Genomic DNA, 26714 nt, shown 5'->3' with positions numbered 1-26714 from the left:
TAGAAAAGGTGTCTTTGTACAGCATTAACCTTGAATTGTTGCTTTACCTAATTTACACCATCATCAAAATCTCAAATTATCCTGGAATTATCTGTCTACTCCCCCCACAAACTCTCAATTCTTTTGTGGTGCTTTTTGTCATTTTGGAGCTTTGACAGTTCCAGTATTTATTATTATATTTTCTTTTACAAGGAAAAGTGGTCAGGCAGTTCTCCAAAAATTCACCTTTTGTGTTTCACAGAATTAAGTAAGTAATATGGGTTTGGAATGACAAGAAGGTGATAAAATACTAACAGGATGTTTCATTTTTGGCTGAACTATTTAGCAGAAACCATGGCCAGAATGTTGCTGTTTTGTGATTGTGGAAAGTCGTGCTAGTGAAAGTTGCAGAAGGAACTACTGAAGAATACTTTAAAAGACAGAGCTTTTATCATCAGCTGAAAGTCAATATATCAGAGCTGGTTTAACAGCAAGGAAGAGTTCAGAGACAGGTTTTATTAATGAAATCAATTTATCTTAGACACATAAAATGTGTCTGCATTTTAATTGTTTTATTTCGCATATATGAGAGTCACCAAATGCCCAATCATCTGAGATGCAATTGTGAAATATACATTAAAAAAAAAAATTGCAGGTTTTAACTGCAAATTATTTTATAATATGACGGGATTTATGATTTTTAAAAAACCTGAGTCTTATGTCTTCTATAATTGCTTATTGTCTTATTATTTAAGTCCTATTGATCTCTGTGGCCAGACTAAAGTTCATTGATCTTCAGTGTAATATAAAGCTTGTAAATGGATGAATAGGGTTGTGTGGCTTTCATCTTGTCACTTTGTTGTCTAGAGTCTCCGTCCTGGATGATGGCAGTCTCCGGATATCCAACATCACCAAACTAGACGCAGGTCTTTACACTTGTGTGGCGAGAAACCAGTTTGGAGTGGCAAGCAGTGCAGGCACACTAGTGGTGAAAGGTATGATGGGACATTTTTTTTTTTTTTCATGATAATAGTAAGCAGCAACACTGATAAGAATAAGAAATGTTGAGTAGCAAATTAGAACATTAGAATGAGTTCTGAAGGAAACTGAAGACTGGAGTAATGATGCTGAAAATTCAGCTTTGCATTACAGGGATACATTTGACCTTTTAATATATATTAATTATATATTAACTATTTTCTATCAATCTACAGTCTTTGCCGGTGTAAGAGTAAAGCACTAGCTCCTTATCTGAACTGTGCTTGTGGTTAATGGGGAATTGATTTATTTGGCGAGTATTAGAGATGCATGATATGCGTGGAAATAACTGTGCTGTGTTTCATTAGGGTTAAAATCCATCTAAAACAGCCTTTTTTGCAACTTTGACAAGGTGGCGTGAACAATACCCGCGCTCTGTTACAACAGCGGTTCGGTGGTCCTTCTTGTTTTTAAAACCGGTTTCTATAGTAACTCTCTGGTTTCTTCTCTCATTCTCATTTTCACACGAAAGCCTGAATCGTGAATACATGTTCATTTGACATGTTCATTTGCAAACAGTTTAAATAAAATTGCTCTAACAAAACCCAAGTGTTCGTCGTATTGAAGGGACATCTCTGCAAGAGGTGCGTGATAAAGCATGAATAATTCAGCACAGAGGAATCCAGAGATTACTAATCAGTAATGATTCATCCCATAGATTAAAGATGAACCGACATTTTATTTTATTTATCTGCACTATTGCATGTTTTTGTCATCATTTTTTTTTGACATATCCTAAATGAACTTCATGTGATATAGAACATATTTTATTGTTTTGATTTGTTTTCCAAAAATGATAAACAAAAGTTAGTTGATATTTTGATGAATGAATGGATGGATGGATGGATGGATGGATGGATGGATAGATAGATAGATAGATAGATAGATAGATAGATAGATAGATAGATAGATAGATAGATAGATAGATAGATAGATAGATAGATAGATAGATAGATAGATAGATAGATCGATCATATTAATAACAGGTGTATTAATTTGATGTGTGTATTGATATTTTGAAAGGTTGGAAATATTGGAGTCTTTTGGCAGAATTGTGAATTGCGGACTTCTTTTAGATGAAAATGTAACAGCATAGTGACATCTAGTGGTGGTACAAGTGTGCTGCTCATTGCACTTCTTGCCTCAGCTCAAATGGTAGTAGTAATAATAAAAATAATAATAATAATAATACATTTATTTTTAATAGCACTTTTAAAAAGTACTTTCTCAAAAGCGTTTCACAGCAAAAGCAAGCACAACAATTTAAATCAACTAGGACTAAAATGCTAAATTATTAAATAACAAAATAGAACTTAATCAAGTAAAAAAAAAATAATAATAATCTGAAACGTAATTTTTTAAGACAAGATTTAAAAATACCTAACAAATGTGCGTCCCTAATGTCAGCCAGAGAATTCTGAGCGCAGGATAAAAGACCACTCTAGGAGGATCGAAATCTGCAAGATGTTCATAAGGAGTGTGAAGTTCAGCCAAATACTTCGGAGACAGATAATGGAAAACCTAAAACATGAGCATAATGATTTAAAAAAAAAAAAAACAGTACCTGACAGGGAGCCAGTGCAAAGACTTCAAAATAGGGGTCATATGGTCACCAACCCTGGCCACAGATATGATTTTAGATGCCAGATTTAGCAGATTTTGTAGTTTGAGGGGAGATTTACCAACTCCAACAAAGAGAGATGTATTTTGGGAGCATAAAAGATAGCACGGGCTGTAAATGAGAAATATATCTAACACCAAAGAAGGAGATCTTAGTACTCAAATTACAGGATTATATATATATATATATATATATATATATATATATATATATATATATATATAAATTACTAGACTAACTAATTTTACATATTTCTCATCTTAAGCCTGGTCGTAATGTACTTTCATGCAACTTTTGTTTTATCCACCAAGCTACTGATGATTAGTAATGTGCACTTATATATTAGCTGCTGACCGTCCGATTGTTATTTCAGAGCCAACCATCATCACATCTAAAGCCACCCAGCTGGATGTTACAGTGGGAGAGAGTGTAGTTATTCCATGCCAGGTGTCTCGTGATCCTTCCCTGGACGTGAGGTTCACCTGGTTTTTCAACGAGCAGCTGATCAATTTTGGAAGCCATGGGGGATATTTTGAAAAAGTTGGTGGGGTACGTGTCGTTCTTTTAACATTTCTGATATTCAGGTTTGTTGATTTGTTGACACCAGAAAATCTATAAGACTATAAAATGACTCGCATGAATCTGTAAATATAATTTAGTTTTTTGCTCACAGACATCTGCTGGTGACATTATGATTCGTAACATCCAGCTAAGGCATGCAGGAAGATACACATGTGCCGTCCAGACTAAAGTGGACAGTGCGTCTATAGCGACAGATGTTGTGGTACGAGGTAATGTTTTTCCAAACAAGATTTCAGAGACAACCCCCTACTAAGATTAAATTCAAAAGTAGAAACCACTAGGTTAAAACCTACAAAATAAAAAATGTGTGTAAATTCTATAATCATTTCTCCACAGGTCCTCCAGACCCACCGCTGGATATTAAAGTCGATGAAGTGACAGAGACAATGTCCTTTGTGTCCTGGAGTCCAGGCCCTGATAACCACAGTCCTGTATTTGCTTACAACATTCAGATCCGAAGCCCTTTCTCTCTCGGATGGCAGGCAGCCAAAACAGGTGTGCAGGAATTAATAGTTTGGATTAAATGCACAGTTTATCATAATGATTCTTTGGTGCTGTTTAGTCCCCACTGAGGTTAGTTTGATTAGTTTGGCACAAGGCCTAAAAATTATTTTCATTCTTTTAGCATTGATAGCAATATTTCAAAGTATTTCAAAGTAGACCAATAGTGTAATATATTAATTAGGCTACACATAAAAACCCGACTTTTAACTTAAGTACCAGATATGAGTGTCATGCCATAAAATATTTTTGATACGACTGACTTTGCATTTAAGGTACATTAAAAAACAATATTGTAAGTTACTAATTATAACACTTTCATTTTACAGAGCACTAAGATGATATACGTTTTTCAAATGAATATCTTACATTTGTACACACATCTGCACTTTATTGTTTCAGATGAGAGATTTGGCCAGATAATTCAATCAGCGAGCAAGTGAACAAAACATTTCTGAACGACTCTGACCGTGTCTGAATCGTGAATCAGAATCGTGTCTGAATGGCTATCATGCAGCGCTGTAAGAACGCGTCTGTCTCTGGCTCAGCGCCAGCCAGCGAATGAAGAGTTTAATTAATTAGCTGATGCTGTGCTGCACTGTTTGATCTAATCACACCGGTGTGATTGTCAAATATAAAAAAAATATTATTCTGCTATTTTTTGTCCTTTGGAAGCTGCATTTAAACTACACTTGGTCCAGAAATCTGGACATGATGCCTCTGTCTCAGAAAGAACAAAACAGAATGAGAGTTACAAATGTAAAACTAAAGTTCTATGAGTTCTGGAATACTGCCAGAACTTTCTGTCACTCGGTGTCAGGAGATTGAGAAGATCGAGAAGATTGCATAGGGACAGTCTGCAGGAAGTCACGGGGTTAAATAGGGGAGGACCGTGAATCATCCTGGTCATGAGGGACTTTGTTTGTATTAGACCTGTGCATCTGCGATACAGATACCTCTGAAGCACCTCTGTCATCCAGAACTCATAGAATCGCAGTTACATTCGTTACTCTTGTTCTTTTTCACAAAGGTACAAGAAAGTAAAAACATTTGATTCCTTTTAATCCCAAAAACTTTGTCACTTCCTGTCCATGTGTATCCATAAGAAGCTGCATATTAGACCAGACCACGTTCCCAGTCTCTAAATTGTTGTTCAAATTACTGTTTTGTTTCGGCTCTGAAAATCTATCTTCAATATATTGAAATATCTCTTCTTTTCTCAGTGCCAGAGTCTCTGGGAGGGCAGCAGTTCTCAGCCCGTGTGGTGGAGTTGAGTCCGTGGGTTGAATATGAGTTCAGAGTGTTGGCCACTAACTCCGTAGGCACCGGGGAACCCAGCAAACCCTCACAAAAAATCAGGACCAAGGACACGTGTATGTATAGAGTTGCATGTTTACTTTGACCCCCCCACCCCAAACCACCACCAAAAAGTAAATCCCAGGCACTTGCAAACTGCTGTGATGTGATCGTTTAAAACAAAATCAGGCCATAACAAAATTTGTTTGTTTGTTTTAGAGGAGTTCAATACAGTTTATCATAGAAAACTTCATAATGGCTGGAAAAAAAAAACTACCAATGATCTGCAATGATTATCCCCTTTGCTGTCAAAGAGCGTCAAATGCCCCAGATAATTGTTGTTGTTTCACTTTCACAGCACGTTAAACATCACACTCTGGACAAACTGTGAAATCAATTATGTCAGGAGTGCAAAATAATAAATACAGTTTTGTTCAAAATAATAGCAGTACAATGTGACTAACCAGAATAATCAAGGTTTTTAGTATATTTTTTATTGCTACGTGGCAAACAAGTTACCAGTAGGTTCAGTAGATTGTCAGAAAACAAACAAGACCCAGCATTCATGATATGCACGCTCTTAAGGCTGTGCAATTGGGCAATTAGTTGAAAGGGGTGTGTTCAAAAAAATAGCAGTGTCTACCTTTGACTGTACAAACTCAAAACTATTTTGTACAAAAAAGATTTTTGTCTGGGATTTAGCAATCCTGTGAATCACTAAACTAATATTTAGTTGTATGACCACAGTTTTTTAAAACTGCTTGACATCTGTGTGGCATGGAGTCAACCAACTTGTGGCACCTCTCAGCTGTTATTCCACTCCATGATTCTTTAACAACATTCCACAATTCATTCACATTTCTTGGTTTTGCTTCAGAAACAGCATTTTTGATATCACCCCACAAGTTCTCAATTGGATTAAGGTCTGGAGATTGGGCTGGCCACTCCATAACATTAATTTTGTTGGTTTGGAACCAAGACTTTGCCCGTTTACTAGTGTGTTTTGGGTCATTGTCTTGTTGAAACAACCATTTCAAGGGCATGTCCTCTTCAGCATAGGGCAACATGACCTCTTCAAGTATTTTAACATATGCAAACTGATCCATGATCCCTGGTATGCGATAAATAGGCCCAACACCATAGTAGGAGAAACATGCCCATATCATGATGCTTGCACCTCCATGCTTCACTGTCTTCACTGTGTACTGTGGCTTGAATTCAGAGTTTGGGGGTCGTCTCACAAACTGCCTGTGGCCCTTGGACCCAAAAAGAACAATTTTACTCTCATCAGTCCACAAAATGTTCCTCCATTTCTCTTTAGGCCAGTTGATGTGTTCTTTGGCAAATTGTAACCTCTTCTGCACATGCCTTTTTTTTAACAGAGGGACTTTGCGGGGGATTCTTGAAAATAGATTAGCTTCACACAGACGTCTTCTAACTGTCACAGTACTTACAGGTAACTCCAGACTGTCTTTGATCATCCTGGAGGTGATCATTGGCTGAGCCTTTGCCATTCTGGTTATTCTTCTATCCATTTTGATGGTTGTCTTCCGTTTTCTTCCACGTCTCTCTGGTTTTGCTCTCCATTTTAAGGCATTGGAGATCATTTTAGCTGAACAGCCTATCATTTTTTGCACCTCTTTATAGGTTTTCCCCTCTCTAATCAACTTTTTAATCAAAGTACGCTGTTCTTCTGAACAATGTCTTGAACGACCCATTTTCCTCAGCTTTCAAATGCATGTTCAACAAGTGTTGGCTTCATCCTTAAATAGGGGCCACCTGATTCACACCTGTTTCTTCACAAAATTGATGACCTCAGTGATTGAATGCCACACTGCTATTTTTTTTAACACACCCCTTTCAACTAATTCAACTAATTGCCCAATTGCACAGCCTTAAGAGCGTGCATATCATGAATGCTGGGTCTCATTTGTTTTCTGAGAATCTACTGAACCTACTGGTAACTTGTTTGCCACGTAGCAATAAAAAATATACGAAAAACCTTGATTATTCTGGTTAGTCACATTGTACTGCTATTATTTTGAACAATACTGTACGTATAATGTCAAATTTTGAATAGAAATTCACCACACATTCATATTCTGTCACATCAGCAGAAGTTTATGTGTGTTCACATAGCATCAATGAACAGCGTCAATAAGGTATTATAATCCAAAAATGCATGTACATGAAGATATAAAGATATATTTAATCTTGTTCACTTTATATTTCTTCAGACAAAATCATAATTTCTATTCATTTTCCACTAATTTACGCAATCTGATGAAGCGTAGCAGCTCCCTGGCCTCTCTGTGTGTTTACACTCTTCCATGCTCACACTGTGATTCAGACAGAAGCTGATTTGTTGTTCAAAATGTCAGTCATATTGTATATCTCATCCCGCCCCGTCATCCTGTGATCGGTTTCCTGTGTCCTTCCTCGTACATATCTGACCATAACAAACGCAGATAAACACATTTACACACAAAGACCAAAGATAATAAACGCATGATTACGAAAGGATATGCTTTATATGTTATTTGCTTGAGATTTGAGTCATTTTGAAAACCATAAATAATATTTACTATGAAATGCTAATTTGTGCAGTGATATAAAAGGCTATAAATAGCATATTTTAACAACAGTAAACAAACAAATCCCACATCTGATCGCAAAAAGAAGTTATTACGAATGCTCGTTGGTGGTTTAAAGTGAGTTTTGAGTAAAAGTGTACTAATATTTTAATAAATTGTCTTATGTAGCTTGATGCTAACATTAGCTCTAATGCAGCTACATAGCAGGTGCGGTTCTTCTTCATAATGCATTTTGACATAATAATTCACATAAGGTCTTAAGAAAATGATTTCTTGTATTTTTATAGTAAGACTTTTAATAATAGTGGGGTTAATGTATACTGAGATTGAAGCAATGTGGCTTGGTAAACCATGAAATACCAGAACAAAGGCTAATAATGGCGGAATAAAAACAAAAAGAATAATGATAAAATAAAAATCCAGATTATGGCTTAATTATGTTTCTAAAATCATATTCTACATCAACAATATTTTTTTATACATTTAAAAATATGTTTTTTATATTTTTATCTCGTTATCATAACAGTCTGAATAATTCTGATTCTTGAACCAAGTGTCAGCTTTGTGAACATATGTTGATTATGTATCTAGTCAGAAAGACTCATGGGCAACAACCTGTTTATTTTGGGTATGTTATTTGTGTCTCCATGCCGAAAATGGGGGGTGACAGTCTGACAGATAGATGTGGCTCTGTGGCTGCTCATTCTTTTAAGTTAAATTATTCTTGTTAATTTTTTCTGTTCATACTGTCAACACACTGGAAAACTGCTTTATAGTAGACACTGAAGTTGTAATTTTAATTGATGGCAACACTCTTTTTTTTTCATGTTTAATAATGTTGTTTGCTGTAATGCTATCTGTTGTATAGCATTTAATGCTGTTTGCTTTAAAGAGTTCAGGAACTGCCTTTGTTTTTTTATTTTGTTGTGTTCTCTGAGGATTACTTCAGTGTTATCAAGATTTTTTGACAAAAAAAAAACAAAAACAATTTAGAAGTACTAATCTATTATCTGCCCTGTTTGTCATCAGAACGCTCTGTTCCAATCGGTGTGGAGGATTGTAGACTCGGATGTAAACACCCACTGCTTTAATGGGCTTATTTTGTGTGTTTTGACAGCATACATTCCTGATAGATGGACGCTGCAGTGTTTTAGGTCAAAAATGCAAAGATAACTCAATACATATCAAGCGATCTATGAGAAGTGACAAAGCAATAGTGGTGGTCACTTAATAAAAGAGTGACTTACAGTTGTGTGTTGAAACATTATTGTATACTGTATTACAGTACAGCATCCTCTTTTAGTTTCAATCTTTTTGATAATCCCACATCGAATTGGGCCTTGTTTGTAAACAAATCATTGGAAGTGAACAAAGGACCGAATTCTTGCTGATACAATCTGAATCTTCATTAAAAATTAAGCTCATCCACCCTTTCCTTATATTAGGATCAGAAGGAAGGCAATGCAAAACTGTTTTTCCACAGGTTGGCACGGCAAATCATCTTCAGAGCATCTTTATTGTTTGTTTTCTGCATAGAATTGCACTCTCGTCTCTCTCATAAACACTACATGTGTAAATTGGGGGGCGGGGCTTAACAGGCAGTGATGTCGAAGCAGGCGTTGATCTTCTGCAGAGGCGGTGATTAGTCACACTATTACATCATAGAGTAGAACATTCCAAAAGCTGTCATTTGTCCAAGCTATCTTCAACATAAGCTGTTTTTAGACTAGCGCCAAAGTTTTGAATTTAAAAGCTATAAAGATGACTAATTAGAACAATGACCTCTTATATATCAGAAGTCCAAAGGAATTTTTCGTTTCTCAGTTCATGACCCCTTTAATGCAATCTATTATATAAAGTGCTTTTTGTGTGTTCATTTTGCAATTGAGTGTGCAGCTCATATTTACATATTCATTTAAATCATATTCAATAACTGTATACCACTGCAAAGGTATTTCCAGCTTCGTTTTCTAGGCAAAAAAGTATATTGGGAACAGGGATTGTTAAAATAAAACAAGGCACTTCTCTAAGATTTGATAAGACTGACATATAGTTCTCTTCCAACTATACTATATATTAAACCTTTTCACTCAGAACCAAGAAGCAGCCAGGAAGCTGTCTCTGTGGCATCATGCTAAACAGATGGAGGAGAAAAATGCCCTGTCTGCACTTCTGGCTTTTCTTATCTTGTAAAACTGGCTGAAAAAGTCTTCTTGTTTTAATGCTGTAGTGCCAAGGACCACCCCAGCCAGAGTCAGTGGAGGAGGTGGCAGTCGCTCTGAACTTGTCATCACTTGGGAGGTAACAAAGCAAGCACTTGCTTTCACATTTGAGTGCACAAAGGTAGCTGTCAGTGGTAGACTGTCCACAGGCCTGCATCAAAAACAGGCCCATCATGCTGTCAGATTTACTCAGCTCTTGTTTAAAAAAGGCATATACTCTTCAGTGAGGCAGACAAAATGTTTATGGATTTAAGCAATTACATTTCAGAATGTGACAAGCGATTTTCCATAGTCTGCTTTTACTGAGACAAAGCCACTTGTATAACATTGCTCTGATATAATGATACGTCTTTCACTTGCTTATTCTCTCCCCCGTGTTGTGTTTGTGTCTGCGGATACTTGTGTGGCTCTCCAGCCAGTCCCAGAAGAGTTGCAGTGCGGTCCAGGGTTCGGCTACGTGGTTGCTTTTCGCCCGCTTGGTGGTCAAAGCTGGATGCAGGCGGCCGTGACTTCTCCTGATGCATCCCGATACATCTTCAAAAATGACAGCATTCCTCCATTCTCTCCATTTCACGTAAAAGTGGGAGTTTACAACAACAAAGGAGAAGGTCCTTTTGGACATGTGACCACTATATACTCTGCAGAAGAAGGTAAACCCAATTTAATATGCAAAGACAACTCAAGACCATTCACTAGTTCAGTCCATCAGAAAGTCTAAACACTATGTCTCTGTGGTACAATGGAAATGTTACTCCTGGTTGGAGTGGCCCACCATGGCATCACAGAACACAGATGACTATGACTGGGATAGACTTACAGTTTTACAATGGCACGCATTGTATAAAGGTCTTAAATTAGTCATTTTCACAACTCACAATTTTATGGACTTTTTGTCTATTTAAAGTCTTCTGGACAGTAGACTCCACTCAACACACTGTTCTTCTATCACTTAGAGCCTTGTTTTTATTCCTGTCAAAAAATAATAATAATAATTGAGGTCTACCACTACCCTTAGGTCTACTGGCCCAATCAATGTTGTTTGTTCACACAATGCAAGATTGTGCCAATGGAGCAGAAATGACCTTTAAGGATGAATAAGTATATGTAATGTTTAAAACATTGGCTTCAGTGTTGCAGTGTTTGATTAGGGCAAATTGAAAGTGCTAAACATTTGCTACTGCATCAGTGATCTCATAATGAGCCTAAATGCTGAGATATTCCTGTAATGATTATTCTGACCATAGAGCCGAGTCGTGCCCCCAATCGCGTCCGTGCCAAGAGCCTGTCAGCCTCAGAAGTGGAGGTCAGCTGGAAGCCTTTACCATGGAGCACCAGTAGGACACGCATAATGGGCTATGAGGTGAGGACAACACAACTAAAGCAAGCTCATGAATCTCACTGGGTTTGTTCTACATCAAAGTTGTGTAAGCATATTCCCTGTGCTGTTATAACCATTCTCACATCCAGTTTTATTCATGTTCTTAATGCAGTAGCAACCAATAAACAATGCTATAAAAATGCATATATTGCAGGAACATAATAGAAACAGAAATAGAAAATCAGTAAGCTCCAATAAATTGTAATCAATGATTGACACTTTGTGATGCTGATTATGACTGCTAGTTGACTGTGAATTTCAGCTGAGGTATTGGAGAACAAAGGACAGAGCGGACACAGCCAGTGTGATGAGGACTGTGGGAAACAGGACGAATGCTGTCGTACATGGACTGGACCCCAGCAGTACATACTACATCAAACTCAAAGCCTATAACAGTGCAGGTGTTGGGCCTGATAGTGTTGTGGTGAACGTCACCACTAAGAGACCCCGTAAGTGTGACATGGACCCTGGCCATTGTGTTATTGTCCTTTCATCATTAGGAAAATTAAAAGAATAGTTCATCTGAAAAGGAATATAATTTACTTAACCTTGTGTCCTTTTAAACCCCAAAGACTGTTACATCTTTGGTCCTCCCACTAGGGCTGTTTGTCCATTGTCCCAAAACTTTCACACTTCATTAAGTTCATATACACTGTAAAAAATTTCTTGTTGTTTTTACAAAAACTTTTTGGCAGCTGTGGTTGCCAGAATAATTTTGTAAAAATACAGAAAACTGTAAACACATTTACGTCAAAAACTGTTAATTTTACAATATAAAGCTGTAATTTACAAACAAGAAAATGTGAATATAAACCAGTAAATTCAACAACACACAAAATTAAATCTGTTTTGTACCTTGAAAATACTGACAACCACCATAATAATAAAGATGGTACTGTATAAGAGAAAGCCACATGAAGTATCAAAGCTCATCACAAGTAGCTTCACCACAAGCAGAAGTATATATTAACATATAGAAGGTGCACATTTATGGAAACACAAAACACCATCATGGTAACACACGTGATACTTAAATAATGCAAAAAACTTTCATTAAGCAACAGAAGATGTAACATAAAGCTCAAATGTACATAACTGATAACAAGAACTATTTAAAAACATGATTATTTAAACAAAATACTTTCAAACGTGGAGTGTCACGCAGGGAATTCTGGGAATATCAGTTTACAGTTTTAGACTGTAAATTATACATTGATTTGTTCTTTTTTTACTTCTAAAAGCTGTATAATTAACAGAATTTTACTGTAAATTTACATTAAATGCTTTGTTAGATCTTTTACAGTTTTCCCCTGTATATAGTACGGGAACTTACTGTTAACCTATTATCAGTTTTTTACCGTAGCGTTTTTACAAAATTTTACAGTTAAAATTACACTTATTTTTTTACAGTGTAAGTATCGTAGAAATTAATCCTAAAATAAGTTATTTTAAATTAACCTATTATTCACATAAGCATTGATCAATTTGCATACAGGACATGGAGTTCATCAAATATCTTAAACATTTGCTGAAACATGATCATTTGTTGCACAAAAACCAATGAGATTAGTTTTCATTTGCAAGAACCAGTGAACTCCACAACTGAGCTTCCATTTAACATTTAAGGAAGTTTATGTATTATGTGTGCTGCTGCATGTGTGCAACTTAACATAACAAACTTACTGTTACGTTCAGCTCTTTGAATATATTTCTCCAGCACCGAGTCAGTCTCCAGTCAAAGTCACGTGGAATACCACAGACTCTAAACTCATCCTGAAGTGGGATCATGTCAAGTCACTGGAGAATGAGTCTGAAGTTATGGGCTATAAGGTATGAACATCCAAAAATCACTGCCTCTATATCTGTTTATACCACAACATGGTTGAATATTTGCTTCGGATCATATAACCATATGTTATTGGGTTTTAGGTAACATTAGGTAACACTATTTTAAGGTGTCCTTGTTACACGTTACATGTACTTATTATTATAATATCAATGAATTACACAAAATTACATGCAAGTAACCCTTAACCAAACACTAAAACATATATTAAGTACAGGTAGTTAATTAATATTACTTTGAACTTAAATGTATAGACCCTTTTAGGGCTGACAATTACATCAAAGCACTGGCTGGAAACAAAACAGATAAAACTGGATGTGACCAATGCAAACCAGCGCAGATTCGGCTACATGAGCTTAAAATATCATCTTGTTGTGATATTGCATGCCAGAATCGACATAATACAGCCTCAAATTAGGACTTTTTTTGCATACCTGCTGCCACTGCCAGACAAAAAACCCATGACAGCTGTGGTTAAACGCAATAACATGAGCGGACTGGACAGAAACGATTGTCAAAAATACTCACGTTTGCAGTGCACACAAAAAGGATAAATAAAGTATTGTCTTTTGTTGTTATGGGTCCGTCTAAAGATTTCTTATGCATCTCATCGTGTCGTGTATGTACAGTAATAATGTCTGTGTGCATGTGTTTAAAACAACAAACTGATGACGATTTATATGTTTAATCATACATACATTGTTATGATTAATTGTGACTGGAATATTAATGTAGATGTAAAAAATAATTCCCTGCTGAAATTAAAATGTATATAAATCTTCATGAATAGATAGACACAGTGAGTTAGATCTGAGTCACTCAACTGGAGGGAATCCTGTCAGATCGTCCAAGCTTTGAGTGAGCATGCAGAGGTCGGCCGATCTGGTTTCATCCATTAAAGTTAACCTTTTCAAATATCAGTTAAAGTCCCAGACAGTGAGTGACCTTACATATGCAGGTAAAATCAAATTTTCTCCAGTCATTGTTAAAAAAACAAGCTAAAAAAGCTAGCGTTCGTGAAGCATCCAGGGGAATCTTTCTGCCTCCACCTAAGCTCCGCCCACAGAAAAACGTCTCAGTGTTTACTAACAGAAAAAGGTCTATAGTTACACTAATAAGGACATCTTAAAATAAAGTGTAACCGAGTTTTACAGCAGCTGTGTTGTTTTGAAGGTCATGTACAAGCAAAGCAGACAGAGTCGGCCCAGCGTGGTGGAGACTAACAGCACATCTCTTGAGCTCTCCCTGCCTGTGGACGAGGATTACATCATCCAGATTAAACCAGTCAGTGAAGGTGGAGAAGGGAGCAGCAGCAAACAGATTACCATCCCCAGGATAGCAGGTCTGCTTATAGCCCTCATGGCATTTAGAACCATAATCCTTCAGCATGCTGAACTCCTGCTCAATGTTTTTAGGCTATCGTGTCAGTAAAGTTTTTGGTAATTATATAAATTACATGAAGCAAGTGAATATTTTTTTGGCTTAAATTAAAGAAGAGCGTAGAAAACCTTTCACACCCTATTTGAAACTGTAAAAATCTTGTTTTTTTGTTGTTTGTTGGCTTCTAAAATATGATTTTTATTTTATTTCTTTTCGCAGTTGCACATGCAATTGGGTTTGCCCCAGAGAGGAAAGCACTTCCAGTCCTCATTACACTATCACTCTACTGTACGGTCAGGACTTTCTTATGACGGATGAACTGAAATGTACAAACATCTTCAAGTGCATCCACTTGTCTTTTTCCAGTTTGTTTTACAAGAGAGACTCTTCAGAAGGAAAGTTTTCCTCTCGCTTTTAAAAGAGGACGTTTACTAATCTGGTTTTGATCACTGACACCAAAGCAGTTGAGACAGTGGAGAAGGAGCTATTGCATTTTTTGGGATAAATGTATTGACGGATGTTACCCAAGTGGTATCCAACCAGGAACTGGATATTTAAGGGCATAAAATGACATAGCGTTCACTCTTAGGGATTCTCATAGAAGGACATCTGTTTGGATAAGATGAATCCATATTCATGCATTAGACGGTTGGCAGTGGAGAACCACACACATGTCTTTTCCACAAGAAGCTTGGGAATACTTAATGAACTCCTTTGAAGAGAATCCCTCCTGCCATACCTCACAGACACTTTCATTGTAAGACCATCAACCCATTTAATCAGCTGTCCTCAAATCAGACAGAGTTTACAGTCCCCCGGTGTTGACCAGCCCCCCTTGTCTGTTGGAAAAGCGACGCTAATGCTGCTGGCCTTACTTATACAGTGAAAGAGCTCGAGCTGGTTGTTCCTTCAGTCATGCACTGAAATCTTTGTTGTGCTAGTGTGTGTGCCTCTTTAATGAGAAACAGTATGTAAAATATCCTCAGGACCAGAACAGCCTTAAAAAGTTGTCTTGATTTCTTTTCTGGTTTAGTTTGTTCATTTACAATTCCATTATTTGATGATGTATAACAGATATTTTGATTGTAAACGACCAGCGTTTCATTTTCCGTTAAGGTGCTTTCTATACTGTAGGTAATTGCTGTGATCATTAAATACACAGGACATAATGCTTATGTTCTATTTTCAAGCTGTTTAGCATGAACTGGCTCTGTAGTGGCTTGAAATACAGTATTTGAATGGACTGTCTGCTTTTAATAAATGAAGGAACACAAGTAATGTTCGTAAGATACTTGTGAGTGAGACATCATAATTTCTAATATTATAAAATGCAGATTTTATACCATCATGGATGTAAATTTATGGGTGGGACAAAAGGTGAGAAGGTCGAAGGGCCTCCTGATTACTATTTTGAAGATGAGCTTACCATGCCTAATTGAATTATTAAAATACTGAAACTTTGAAACATACCACTGGCTAACTACAAAAACAGGCAGCATCTGGCTGAAATACTTTTGAAAATGAAAAAGCTAGTCAGCATTAAATAAATTCCTCCTGTCTATTTTATAAATGCATATTTTTGGAATAGTGCATTGTGCATGCATTTTATTTTATTTATTTATATTGTAGCCTAACATGTTAATGAGACTAGTGTGATGGACATACTAACCTTGCGTACGGGCCAACCAAACGACCCAAGAAGAGTTTGGGACAAGAGGAGAGAAAGAGCGAGGATTAATGTCGGTGTTGCATTTTCTAGATGGAGAGAGCTTCGCGACAAACTTCAACTAGAAAGAGATGCTGATCTCGCTTGTGTTTTACTCGACAGGTAAGTTGTTTTGATTCATATCTTTACAGAAAATGTATGCTATAACGATCAACAAGATTAGTATTATGGGGCATACACGCCAAACACAGGGCATCTATCCATAGTCTGATCACGTCTTTTTATGTAATATGATTAACAATTTTGTTGTAAACCTTCCATTACTCAGGTCTAATTCAATATAATAAAGTTATGACATCAAACACAACATTTATAAAACTTTACCTCATCCGTTAAATCCATGATTTATCTTTCCGTCTGATTGATGGCCGTCAGCGGTTGGGTAGAAGACAACAAATCCCATCATTCCACGCTCCTTAGCATCAGGAAACCACGCGATTGTTATTGTTTGGGTAGTGCGCCCTCTAGTGGCAGGTCCTACAACCTGTACCTTTAAGCCATATGTTTGTGTATTTACAACTAAAGTGGTTCGTAACCTTTGGCTTTATGTTATTTCGTTATATACGTTTAAAAGGTTTAATTTAAGAAAGAAAAGAAAAGTGTCCTACCTTTAGAAAACAACTTCTTGTTTAAGTCTTTTTCTTGTTTGCATCTGGGCGCAATTAGGTAGCCCATCTGATCAAGCGCAGGAATTGGAAGCGCAAGAAACTGCATTTTGCATTTTCTGGAAACCAGCATTCTGAGTTGATTATATATATATATATATATATATATATATATATATATATATATATATATATATATATATATATATATATATATATATATATATATATATATATATATATATATATATATATATATTTATGTACAGTATACGTGGAACGTGGACATGAAACTGCACAACCCTACCCTTAGAAAAACGATCTACGATTCTGCATTGATCATGTAGCAAAGTTGGGAATACAATGGTGAATTTAGCTATTCGGTATCAGTTTATTTAATCTTTCAATTTTTACTTTTGCCAAGTTTTACTGGGTTAATCCTGATGATAACTGATGATACTGGTGACGACTCTGTACTGTTTGTTAATATTTAATGGAACAAATATACTGTCCTTTGTGCTCAAAATCAGAAGTGTTTTGTGAAATTAGAGACATGATACTACATATATATTGACGATTTGAAGTATGTTCTTCAGTAGACCACTAGAGGGCAGTGCGACAGAACTAATAATAACATTTCTTAAAATGGAAAAGATTTGTATATAATTTGATGTTGGATAATACACAATTTACAGTAATGTTATGTTTAACTAATGCAACAAATAGCAGACTTGACCACATGGATGGATCTTATTTATTTCGAACACTGTACAGCAAACACACAAAACCAAGCAGTAGAAAGTAGAGGATAGCATTGTAAACAGAAGTGTCTGCAGGTGGAATCTCAGGGGAATTGATGCTAAAAGTCCTTTTCTACGCTCAACTTTTTCTCCTCAAAGTTCACATCTTAAATTCAACGTGTACAGCGTAAACGAGGAAATTGCCTTGTAAAGAGACACAACTTTGACATACGCTTTGCAAATGGGCTGGCGAAAGAATGTTGTGGTTGATTAGGAATCCAACTATCAACCTTTGCATGGCACTTCTTTTCTTTATATAATTAAGAACAGCTCCCGTGTCCCCAAAAATCAGCAACTGTACAAGTTGGAAGTATGAGCTATACAAATTTTCCATCTGATACCTGCAGGTTGTGTATAGTGTTATTTTCACATAGTGCACAGTCCTGAATGCATTAGTTACACAACAACAAGCCTTTACCATGTTAGCAAAGTTTATTAAGAGCTATCCTGACCTTCTTTCATCCTAATATATATATTTTTTTAATTTGGCAATACACGCAATTCCATTCAATACTAGAACACATTTATGTCCTGTCTCCTCCAGGATCTCTACTGCTTTCACAGAGGAACGTTTGTAAAGAGAATCGTGGCTCAAGGGTCACGCTTCACTGAAAACCACAGCCTCATGACATTTACACTTAAAAAGATCTAATATCTAACAAAACTGTTTTAATTGTTTAAAAATCATTAGTTCGTGGGCACAGCATTGTGTGTAAAAAGAAATAAAGAAATCACAGAAGTCTCAAACATATAGAGCAGTAGGGAATTTGTTAAATATCGGCTTGTTGGGGGAAACAAATATAAAGTTTTCTGCAGTCCTAATAAATTGTACTTTGTTCAAATGCTTAAGGTTAATGCACATAAAACATTGATGTCAGTGTGTCAGCATGTACTGGACTCAAATTAAGTTTGGTTTCTTTGGACTTTTTACAGTTTAACAATATGTGTAGATGAAATGGAGCATTCGACAAGCAAACGTCTTTTTTTTTTTGTATCGTGCATTTCAAACCAATGTCATACTTGGGGATATTTTGAATCTAAAAACTAAAGCTTGATTACTACTGGTACCTTGAAATGTTTGGACGGTAAATTGGCACTTTAAATATTTCTCTGTTCATGATATCTACTGAGTATATGTAAGGGCTTCTGAAATAAAACAAACACAAAAAAAAAAGACATCTATAAAAAAACTAATACATCAGTAAATCAAAATTCTGGAACAATGTGCAAGTCCACTATCTCCATATTATGTCTGATATGGAAAGAAACACTTTTCAGAGGACCAATCACACATTAATACATTTTCCTGTCTGGTTTATAAGGACCAGAGATTTTAGTTAGTTGGTTGTATATGAAAACATTTTAAACCCTGCTTTGCCACATGCAGATGAGGTTCAGAATTTAACAGCAACATAACATTTGTTGATCAGAGAAGCATGACATATTGGATGTACGCTAGCTAGGCTTTTCCCTACAGTATTTGCAAAAAGATCTTCTGCGTTATATCTCAATGAACCCTAGAAAAAAACTACTCAATAGACACTACTGTCACTCCACTAAGCTAAATCTTCAGCAATGTTCATCAAAAAACCCCATGCCTCATGCTTGATGTTAGCATCGGGCTGTCGATAGTACGCTTGGTTAGTTTTCACACTCGTGAAGAAAAAGCAAGAGACTACAATGGCGGCTAAATCGTCTGATCGATGTGATGCAGAGTCTGTCCTTCCCCGGCGGTCCTCAGCCAAGGAGACCATCTGCCTCCTGAACCAGTATGTCACCACAGCGGATGTAGACACAAAATAGAAATAACATGAGAAGGAATAGGTTCCGACATCTGGGAGGCAGCATGTGTTTGTGTGCATGTGTAAATGTTAGTGTCGTGTATGTAAGTGGAAGCGGAGGTCTGTAGATGTTGGCGACCCTCTGGCAGTCAATGAGGAACAGTTGCTTCCCGTTGAAGTCCTGAGAACTGAGGAGATCAGGACTAATGGAGAGAAAAACAAATGAACAGATCATGTAGCACAACCATTTATTGGAAGACTCCATTGCCAATGAGTGATTGCTGTTGTAAGATGGAATACAATAAGGCTTGCCATAGATTTTTGATAACTGCATGCTTTGCAGTAAAATGAAAGAGTGTATTTGTCAGCGCCGTCCACCTAGAGTTAACACACGGCGCTGACTGAACTGGTTTTGACATGTCATTACACCCTTGTCTAACTGCTGTACACCAGCAGGCTCGATATGACAGATAAACACTGAAGTGAAACCATAATATGCATTTTCAAAATGGATGGATTAATTGTGCATGCAGAGGCTAGCGGTGACAAATACCTTCGATTCCTCATGTGGATCTTGAGTGGAAGATTCTGTTTCCCTGACAACTACAGCCTTGGTTACCAACATGTCAGGGTGCTGTTGCTTGGCTTCTTTTATTGCCATGGCAAGCGCCTGTGAGAAAGCCATTTATTTCTCAAGTTAAATGAGAGAAACATGCAACTAATGAATTAGTAATATGCTTTCTGACTAATTAATTTACAGGAAGCTTGAAACAGAAATTGCTTTTCTTTCCTAATGTGACATATTTTGAAATGGCTTCTATAACAAGAAAAACGTATTTTGATTTTGTTCATCAGAAACAGTTGAATCGTTGTTGTTTTCTAATTGCTGTAATCTCATGTGAGTGATGAATTGCTGGAGGGTATGAATTACCCACTACTTTTCAAGAGATTTTGTTGCGAGGGGATGTGAAGTTCATATTCTTGTGGGTATTTTTTATTTTAAAATAATTATGTTCATATATAAATCATTTAAAATAAACACTATAATATTCCATGAAAAAAATAACCATTTCATGGTGACGAAAAAAAAAATTTAAATTCAGTTCCTCAGCCTCGTGTTATTCCAACTCCATAAGACCTTTGTTCATCTTCATAACACAAATGACAATATTTTTTAAATATAATATAAAAAAGTAAAACGTAAGTAAAAGAATACTTTATTTTAAGAACCAATTCTCATTACTACTAACTAGTTACTTATTACTATTCATATTATATCAAATTAGCTGTATATTAGTATAAAGCCCATATTAATGCCTTAGGTCCTTTCACACTGAGTCCAAAATTTCCGCATGTTAAAAAATAAATACGACCTCAAGTTGTGTCAATCACATTTACACACTGCCTATGAAACCTTCATACATCATATTGCAGCAAAGTATCAAATTGAGCCACTGACATCCTGAAGTAAATTTTGAATCGCCTGGAAAAATACCGTAGTGCCTTGATAAGAAGCTGGATCTCTCCTTCCTCTCTACACTATCTCAGGGTTGAATATTATTAACCCAATATTTCCTCTTTCTCTTTTTTAGAAGTGAGAGGAAAACAAAATAATTATGAACAATTAATTAATATGCATCAAACTCAGGTTTCTCTGTGTGATGATTTTTTTAGGATGACGAATATGAAAAAAATGCATACAGAAATTTTGGACTCAAGTGTGGAAGGACCTTTATCCTGCATGACCACATTTTAGGTCTCCTAGTCCTGCCCCACATCTAAACCTAACTACATTACTAACTATTAATAAGCAGGAAATTAAGAATCTATTAAGGCAAGAGTCATATATGATAGTAGTGAGAACTGGACCCCAAACTAATGTGAACAACAAAAGTGTGACCGAGATTTTTGTCTAGGTAGTCTAAACATTCATGCTCCAAAAAGCATCATAAGAGAAATCCATGTGACTCCAGATTTTATGAAGCAATGTGAACTGCTTTGGGTGAAAAAAAAAAAAAAATGGCTGTTCATGCAAGAGCAAACTGTCTTACTACGCAACTTGTCCCAGACACTGCACTGTTGACAACAGAGTAAGAGGCTACTTTCAATGAATGGACAAAAAATATCTCAGGTTTTATTTTTAAAAATTCTTACAATTTTTCAATCAACACAATTGTGTTCCAACTATGAATGTCTTGCAGGTTTGGAATGCTCTGTGTATGAATAGCCTAAATGGTGACAAGATATTCATTTTTAGTGAACTAACCATTCTAAAGCTGATATAAATCATATATCGCACCTTCCTTCTGCACCCACCTGATCTTGATCAACATCGTCATCACCAGTAATGATAATCCTTTTTTCAATTCTTGTCTCCGAGTAGCCTCCCTTCACAGTCTACAAAACAGAAACACACATATATATATACATTTTCAACCGTCCAAGAAGGCCTTTCTTAAAAAAACTGACTACCAGAAGATATTTGTTTCAGATACCTTAGTAACATGAGTTGTAGTGGCTGATGTTACATTCTCAGTGACCATTAAAGGTGAACCATCTCTAGCTAATGATCCCAGGTTCACCTGTTCAAGAATATAATGAATAAACACTTGTCAAAACGAGAAATCTATATGGTAGTGTTATATATATTTTATACAAACTCTGGAACTAAAGCTGGAAATAAAAGCAAAAGACAAAGTGACAGAGCGGAGGCATTGACAGAAGGAGGTATGGAAACTCAAGTTCACCCGAGGAAAATACCTACAGGAGAGATTCTCTCTGTCACAGAGTATGCGGCCTCTCGCAAACCGCTGATGCCATGGTCCTAAGACAGCAAACAAAAGTTACAGGATGCACCACAGTGCATGTAAGTATAAAAGAACATAATTACACTTATTTATGATAATTTACATAATTACCGTCTTCAAAGCATGTTCCTATAACCTATCATACAGTATCACCTATCACCAGTAAAGTACAATTGATAAGCTAAAATGTCTTTACCTGGTCTGCAATCTCCATTATGGTGGTGGTGACCTCGGAGCCATTGGGCTGAGTCTCGATCTTGACCTCAGTCCTCCTCAGAGCTTGGGAAGCAATGATTTCACTGCTCTCTCTGCTGAGAGGATGGATTGGGGGTGACTCCGAGCTCTCCCGTCTCATCGACTGGGTATTAGCTTGTTCTGTGGAGTCTTTCCTCAGGGCTTGGGCAGCTTTTACTGAACGCGGAGCTTTCTTAGGAACAAAAGGCTTGGGAAAGAAATGAAACAGATTAAGTTGAAACCTGGGCATGATCATGATATTTAAGAAACATGGTGCCAATCAAATGCACTTGGCAGCATATGGTGAGTCATGGTTCAAAAGAAAAGAATAAGAAGCAATGAAAAACATAACATTCTTAAATCAAAAGAAACCAAACCTGAACTGACTGACAGAACTATGGAGGGCAGCATCAAATGGAATGGAATTAGCATCAATCATGAACTCAAATTCCAATGTAATTTCATGCGTTGCTCTGATGCCCTGTAGAATGTGAGAAAAAAATGGGATGTGACTGCATTAATTAGCACATTTACACATTTACTCTGACCAGTGATTGGGAGAGCCAGCCACTTTGTCTACCTCTGGTTTACGTTCCTCCGGTGGCTTCTGTTCTACAACAGGCTTTGGTTTCTCTATGGGCCTTGGTTCTTCTACATAGCTCTCCTCTGGAAGGTAGATAGGATCTGCTCCTAGTATAAAGGCTGGATGGGTGGTACGGTCAGAGAGGCCAAACTCAGGTGAGAAGTCTTTCTCCCCCAGCTCAGTCATGCCTCTAGAGAATTCCTCGATACCCGTTTGGAAGTCCATGAGCACAGTGAAGTCCACCTCAGCCTCCAGGCTGGACGTTGAGCTAACAGTGATACTCGAGCATTTGCGCTCAATGCCCAGGTGGGTCTCCTTCAGGTACAGAGTGTCTGGGTCAAGATCATCTTCTGACACTGATCCTAAGCGTCTCTCCCAGGGCTCTCTCTGAAGAAGCAGAAAAATAGGTCTTGGTGCAAGGAACCAGCTATGCTACAAGAGCAAATGTTGACTGAGAAACAGGTAAAACAAGGCAGTGTAATGGATGTTACATCTTCTTCACAAGACAAGAATGAGACAACATTGTAGTGACTGATGGTTAAAGAATCTAGTAGGGATGCAGGGGTTAGTTCAACTCAAAAGACTAACTGAAATGTCAGAAGTGTTACATGTCTCTGAGGAAAAACTGAGGCAGTAATATACTTGATAGAAAATGTTTAACCAAGGGTCGAGTACTTCAATTCTTTATGCTTAGTTCATATATTATTCCTCCACAGCAAATTCAGTGTGTGTATAGCCAACTTCATGTTAAATTCATGCTAAGTGTGGCAACTTCCTAAACTGTGCCGAGGAATTAATGCATGTGGCGGATGCATTAAATTACGTTTCTGTGTAGGATTGTTGTGTAGGATGGTTTGGATCATGCACTTAATTCATGCTATGATGATGGGAGCAGAAGATATAAGGCAAATATAATTAGTGATTATGTGTACAAAAATGTGAAAATCAAAGCTTTTGGGTTAGCAAGGAGGTAGCAGTAGCTAAGATGAGTGGAAAAATGAGGCACCTGGGCTTCCTCCTGAGGCTCCGCATGAATTGCTGGAGTGGGAAGGGGCTCCTGGAATATGAGATGAAATAATAGGAAGAGCAATGCAAAGTTAGTGCACTGAAATTTGAGATAACAGGGAAGGAGCCCAGATTAGGCTCTGAATCAACAACCAGACATTTATATAACTGACCGAATACGCTGACTGACACAGATACAAATGTAGACAAAGAGTCTTGAACAGTGTGAATTAGAGCGTACAGCATATTGCACCACAACAGTTGAAAGTTAAAATATATTATGGCAGCTGGGTGCAATTTTGCACTAAGTGCCACTAAAGAGCCTTTTAATCAATCGGAACATTATATCTATATTAGACAATAATTTTGCATGGTTATTCCTCAGGCTCTTCTAGTCCAAGTGTTGTTTTTTATATATATAGTTTCTTTCAGTTTCAATGTTGAGCGAAATACAGTATTATCTTTTTTTTTAAAAACTGGTGTCTATTGAAATTGCAGTTAAGTGGGCTTTTGCATAAAAAAAGAGAAAGCCCTCAAGGTTCCCTGCAGTTTGTTGTGAAATAAATTACTGACCAATTATTTTCCAGCCGAGTCAAAGAGCAAATTCAAAATCCTTAATCATGAAGCTGGGCATATTGTATTCTAAATGACAGCTAAAACCGTTCCTTGTTAAATCAACTTTCAGAGCCCTAGTTATGAACAATACTATAGCCATTTTTGAAAGTCTTGCAGAAGCCCTTTTGTTTGCAAAAATGGCATTTTAGCATAACAATATGGTCCACAGGCCTTTGATTCCTTGCAACAACCATTCCCTACATGCCTGGGAAGAGGGAACAAGAGAAAGTATGTTGGAAGGAAAGGCCACACATCAAGTGGAAAGTTAGTGGAACGGAAGCCTGAAGCTTAAGCAATGGAGATTATGTGGAAGATCCTAAGTGTTTCTCAAAAGCGCAAGCAGATGTTGAGCTGTGCAGAGGAAGGAGAGGAAAAGGAAGTGGCACGTCCTCATCCAATCAGACAGCCGTTATTGTACCTCATACTTCTATCAGCCAATGCTACGATTACACGAAAAACTGACTGTTCTACTCAACTCTCCTCAGAAACAGGTTGCTTATGTTTACTGACATGTGCATTATGCAAAACTATAGACATGGATATGCAAGTTCATGCGATGCTTTAGTTCCTGTGAAGTGACAAGCAGATTATCAAGCAGTTGTTACCACTGGTTTCCTCTTGGAAGATTCCATTGTGGAGCTTTTGTGAAGACTGTTGCCAGAATCGCTTTTGGTGATCGGTTTGATACGTGTATCTCTTGCCCTCTGGGATTTTACAGGTGGGTATAAAGGGGGAATCTGGTCAAAGGCTGGAAATGCTGAATTGGTGGGAAAGTCAAACATAAACAATGGATCTTCAAAAAGAAACTGATCTTGTTCGATACAGTGTCTGTGGTCTGCATTGTTCTTGAGATCCCTTAATTGGGGCCTGTCTTGGAGAGACTGACAGCTATATTCTCTGACTTCCCTATTGTGAAGATTACTCGCCCAGTCTTGCTTGGCAAAAGTTCCAGTGCTTTCTAAAGCTGCAGAATTTCTGGGCTGCGACAAGCTTTCCAAGGCATTCTCAAAGCCACCTTGCTCCACCTTAGACTTGGTCCCTTCACTGTCATCAAATGATCCTGAAATGCGTTTCTCACTCAGTTGTCCTTGCAGCTTGGCTCCTTTATTGCCTTTCAACTTCTTTGACCTCTCAGGCTTCAGTGGAACGATTCGTTTCACCTCAGACTGTGATGTTTCGCTTGAAGTAGAATCATGTCTCTGGATGGTTGAGCCTTTACCCTTTGAATCCGGTTTAGATGTTTGCTTCTGTAAGGTTGCCCCGGTGTTTTCTGACTCAGTTTCACAGCATTGCCTTTCCCACCGGTTTTCATTATATCGATCTCTCATATATTTGTCCATGGCTGCATTGGGAGAAGCCTCTCCGAAGCTTCTCTCTACATACCTTGCCAAGTCATTGTCTTCTCTATTGGTTACCCCCATGTACTTTTTATTGCCCCCGAGTCTCTCTGTTGCATATTCATCACATCCATTTGTATGAATGACATTCTCTGACAAACATCTGTCCTGAGGGTGCCCATTATCATATGCTTTCTCCTCCAAAGAACCGGAACCCTGGAAATGGTTGTACCTTAAAGCAGGGCTTTTAGCATGATTTCTCAGGGGCTTCTCTGGAGATAGGATGGTTTCTGTTGAGGTCCTTTGTGCTACACCTATGACACTGTGTGTGGTGATGGTTTTCCCTCTCATTTTGTCTTCTGTCTCTCTGTTGAATCCAGTGGCTAATGAAGCTACTCTAGGACTCTTTTCATCTTTTTTACTGAGAGGCAGGTCTCTTTGACAACCATCTTGCTTCTTAATCAAAAGGGAATCCTCTGAGGCCTATATATATCAATAGAGTGAACAATTTCAATGGCCTATCAGTACCAACAACACCCTCTTCTTTAATTTATATAGCGCATATATTTTCAATATGAATCTGAAAAAATATCGTATGATGAAAAATAACTATTTATTGATCTGAGGAGGAAAAATTAATGATTTCAAATTTAATTTTATGTACAATGTTGGAAGGATGTTTTGAAGTTAAACAAAAGGGAGACATTCATGTATACATGTACTTAAAAATTCCATTTGCTTTTATTATTGAGCAATATCGCTGTCTTTATAACAGTAATTAAAG

At 37.1% G+C, this 26714-nt stretch overlaps 2 protein-coding genes across 8 annotated transcripts in view; one reads left to right on the top strand and one right to left on the bottom strand.

Annotated features, from left to right (window-relative positions):
- Positions 1–256: 256 nt before the first annotated feature.
- Positions 257–15701, top strand: cntn3a.1 (contactin 3a, tandem duplicate 1). The gene is made up of 13 exons (XM_026199061.1): positions 257–260; positions 810–974; positions 3012–3187; positions 3312–3429; positions 3557–3715; positions 4945–5094; positions 9842–9912; positions 10249–10483; positions 11078–11193; positions 11474–11660; positions 12929–13041; positions 14231–14399; positions 14657–15701. The coding sequence occupies exons 1-13, from the start codon at positions 257–259 to the stop codon at positions 14746–14748; spliced, it is 1755 nt and encodes a 584-aa protein (XP_026054846.1). The 3' UTR covers positions 14749–15701.
- A 1807-nt stretch (positions 15702–17508) lies between these two features.
- LOC113041097 (band 4.1-like protein 1) overlaps positions 17509–26714 on the bottom strand; it is a 49090-nt gene continuing 39884 nt past the window's right edge. For 5 of the 7 annotated variants that reach the window (XM_026199417.1, XM_026199420.1, XM_026199418.1 and 2 more), the window contains 8 exons: positions 25199–26413; positions 22971–23360; positions 22353–22598; positions 22114–22173; positions 21845–21931; positions 21666–21746; positions 19903–20019; positions 17509–19552 (listed from right to left, as the gene is read on the bottom strand). In XM_026199417.1, the coding sequence (XP_026055202.1) occupies positions 19547–19552; positions 19903–20019; positions 21666–21746; positions 21845–21931; positions 22114–22173; positions 22353–22598; positions 22971–23360; positions 25199–26413 (2202 nt within the window). In that variant the 3' untranslated portion in view covers positions 17509–19546. Of the gene's footprint in view, positions 19553–19902; positions 20020–21665; positions 21747–21844; positions 21932–22113; positions 22174–22352; positions 22599–22767; positions 22872–22970; positions 23361–23979; positions 24031–25198; positions 26414–26714 lie in introns of those variants that run through there. The other 2 variants (XM_026199422.1, XM_026199421.1) reach the window with 2 other exon arrangements.

Source organism: Carassius auratus, chromosome 23 (assembly GCF_003368295.1).
Source record: "Carassius auratus strain Wakin chromosome 23, ASM336829v1, whole genome shotgun sequence".
Lineage (NCBI taxonomy): Eukaryota > Metazoa > Chordata > Actinopteri > Cypriniformes > Cyprinidae > Carassius > Carassius auratus.
The sequence above is the reverse complement of the archived record's forward strand: the minus strand, read 5'-3'. Positions and strand labels throughout refer to the sequence as shown.

What these genes read in the sequence shown, in the direction of transcription:
- cntn3a.1 (XM_026199061.1), top strand. An exon ending in TATATACTCTGCAGAAGAAG is followed by an intron (nt 10,484 to 11,077) that starts GTAAACCCAATT and finishes TTCTGACCATAG; the next exon opens with AGCCGAGTCGTGCCCCCAAT. An exon ending in TACCATCCCCAGGATAGCAG is followed by an intron (nt 14,400 to 14,656) that starts GTCTGCTTATAG and finishes TTCTTTTCGCAG; the next exon opens with TTGCACATGCAATTGGGTTT.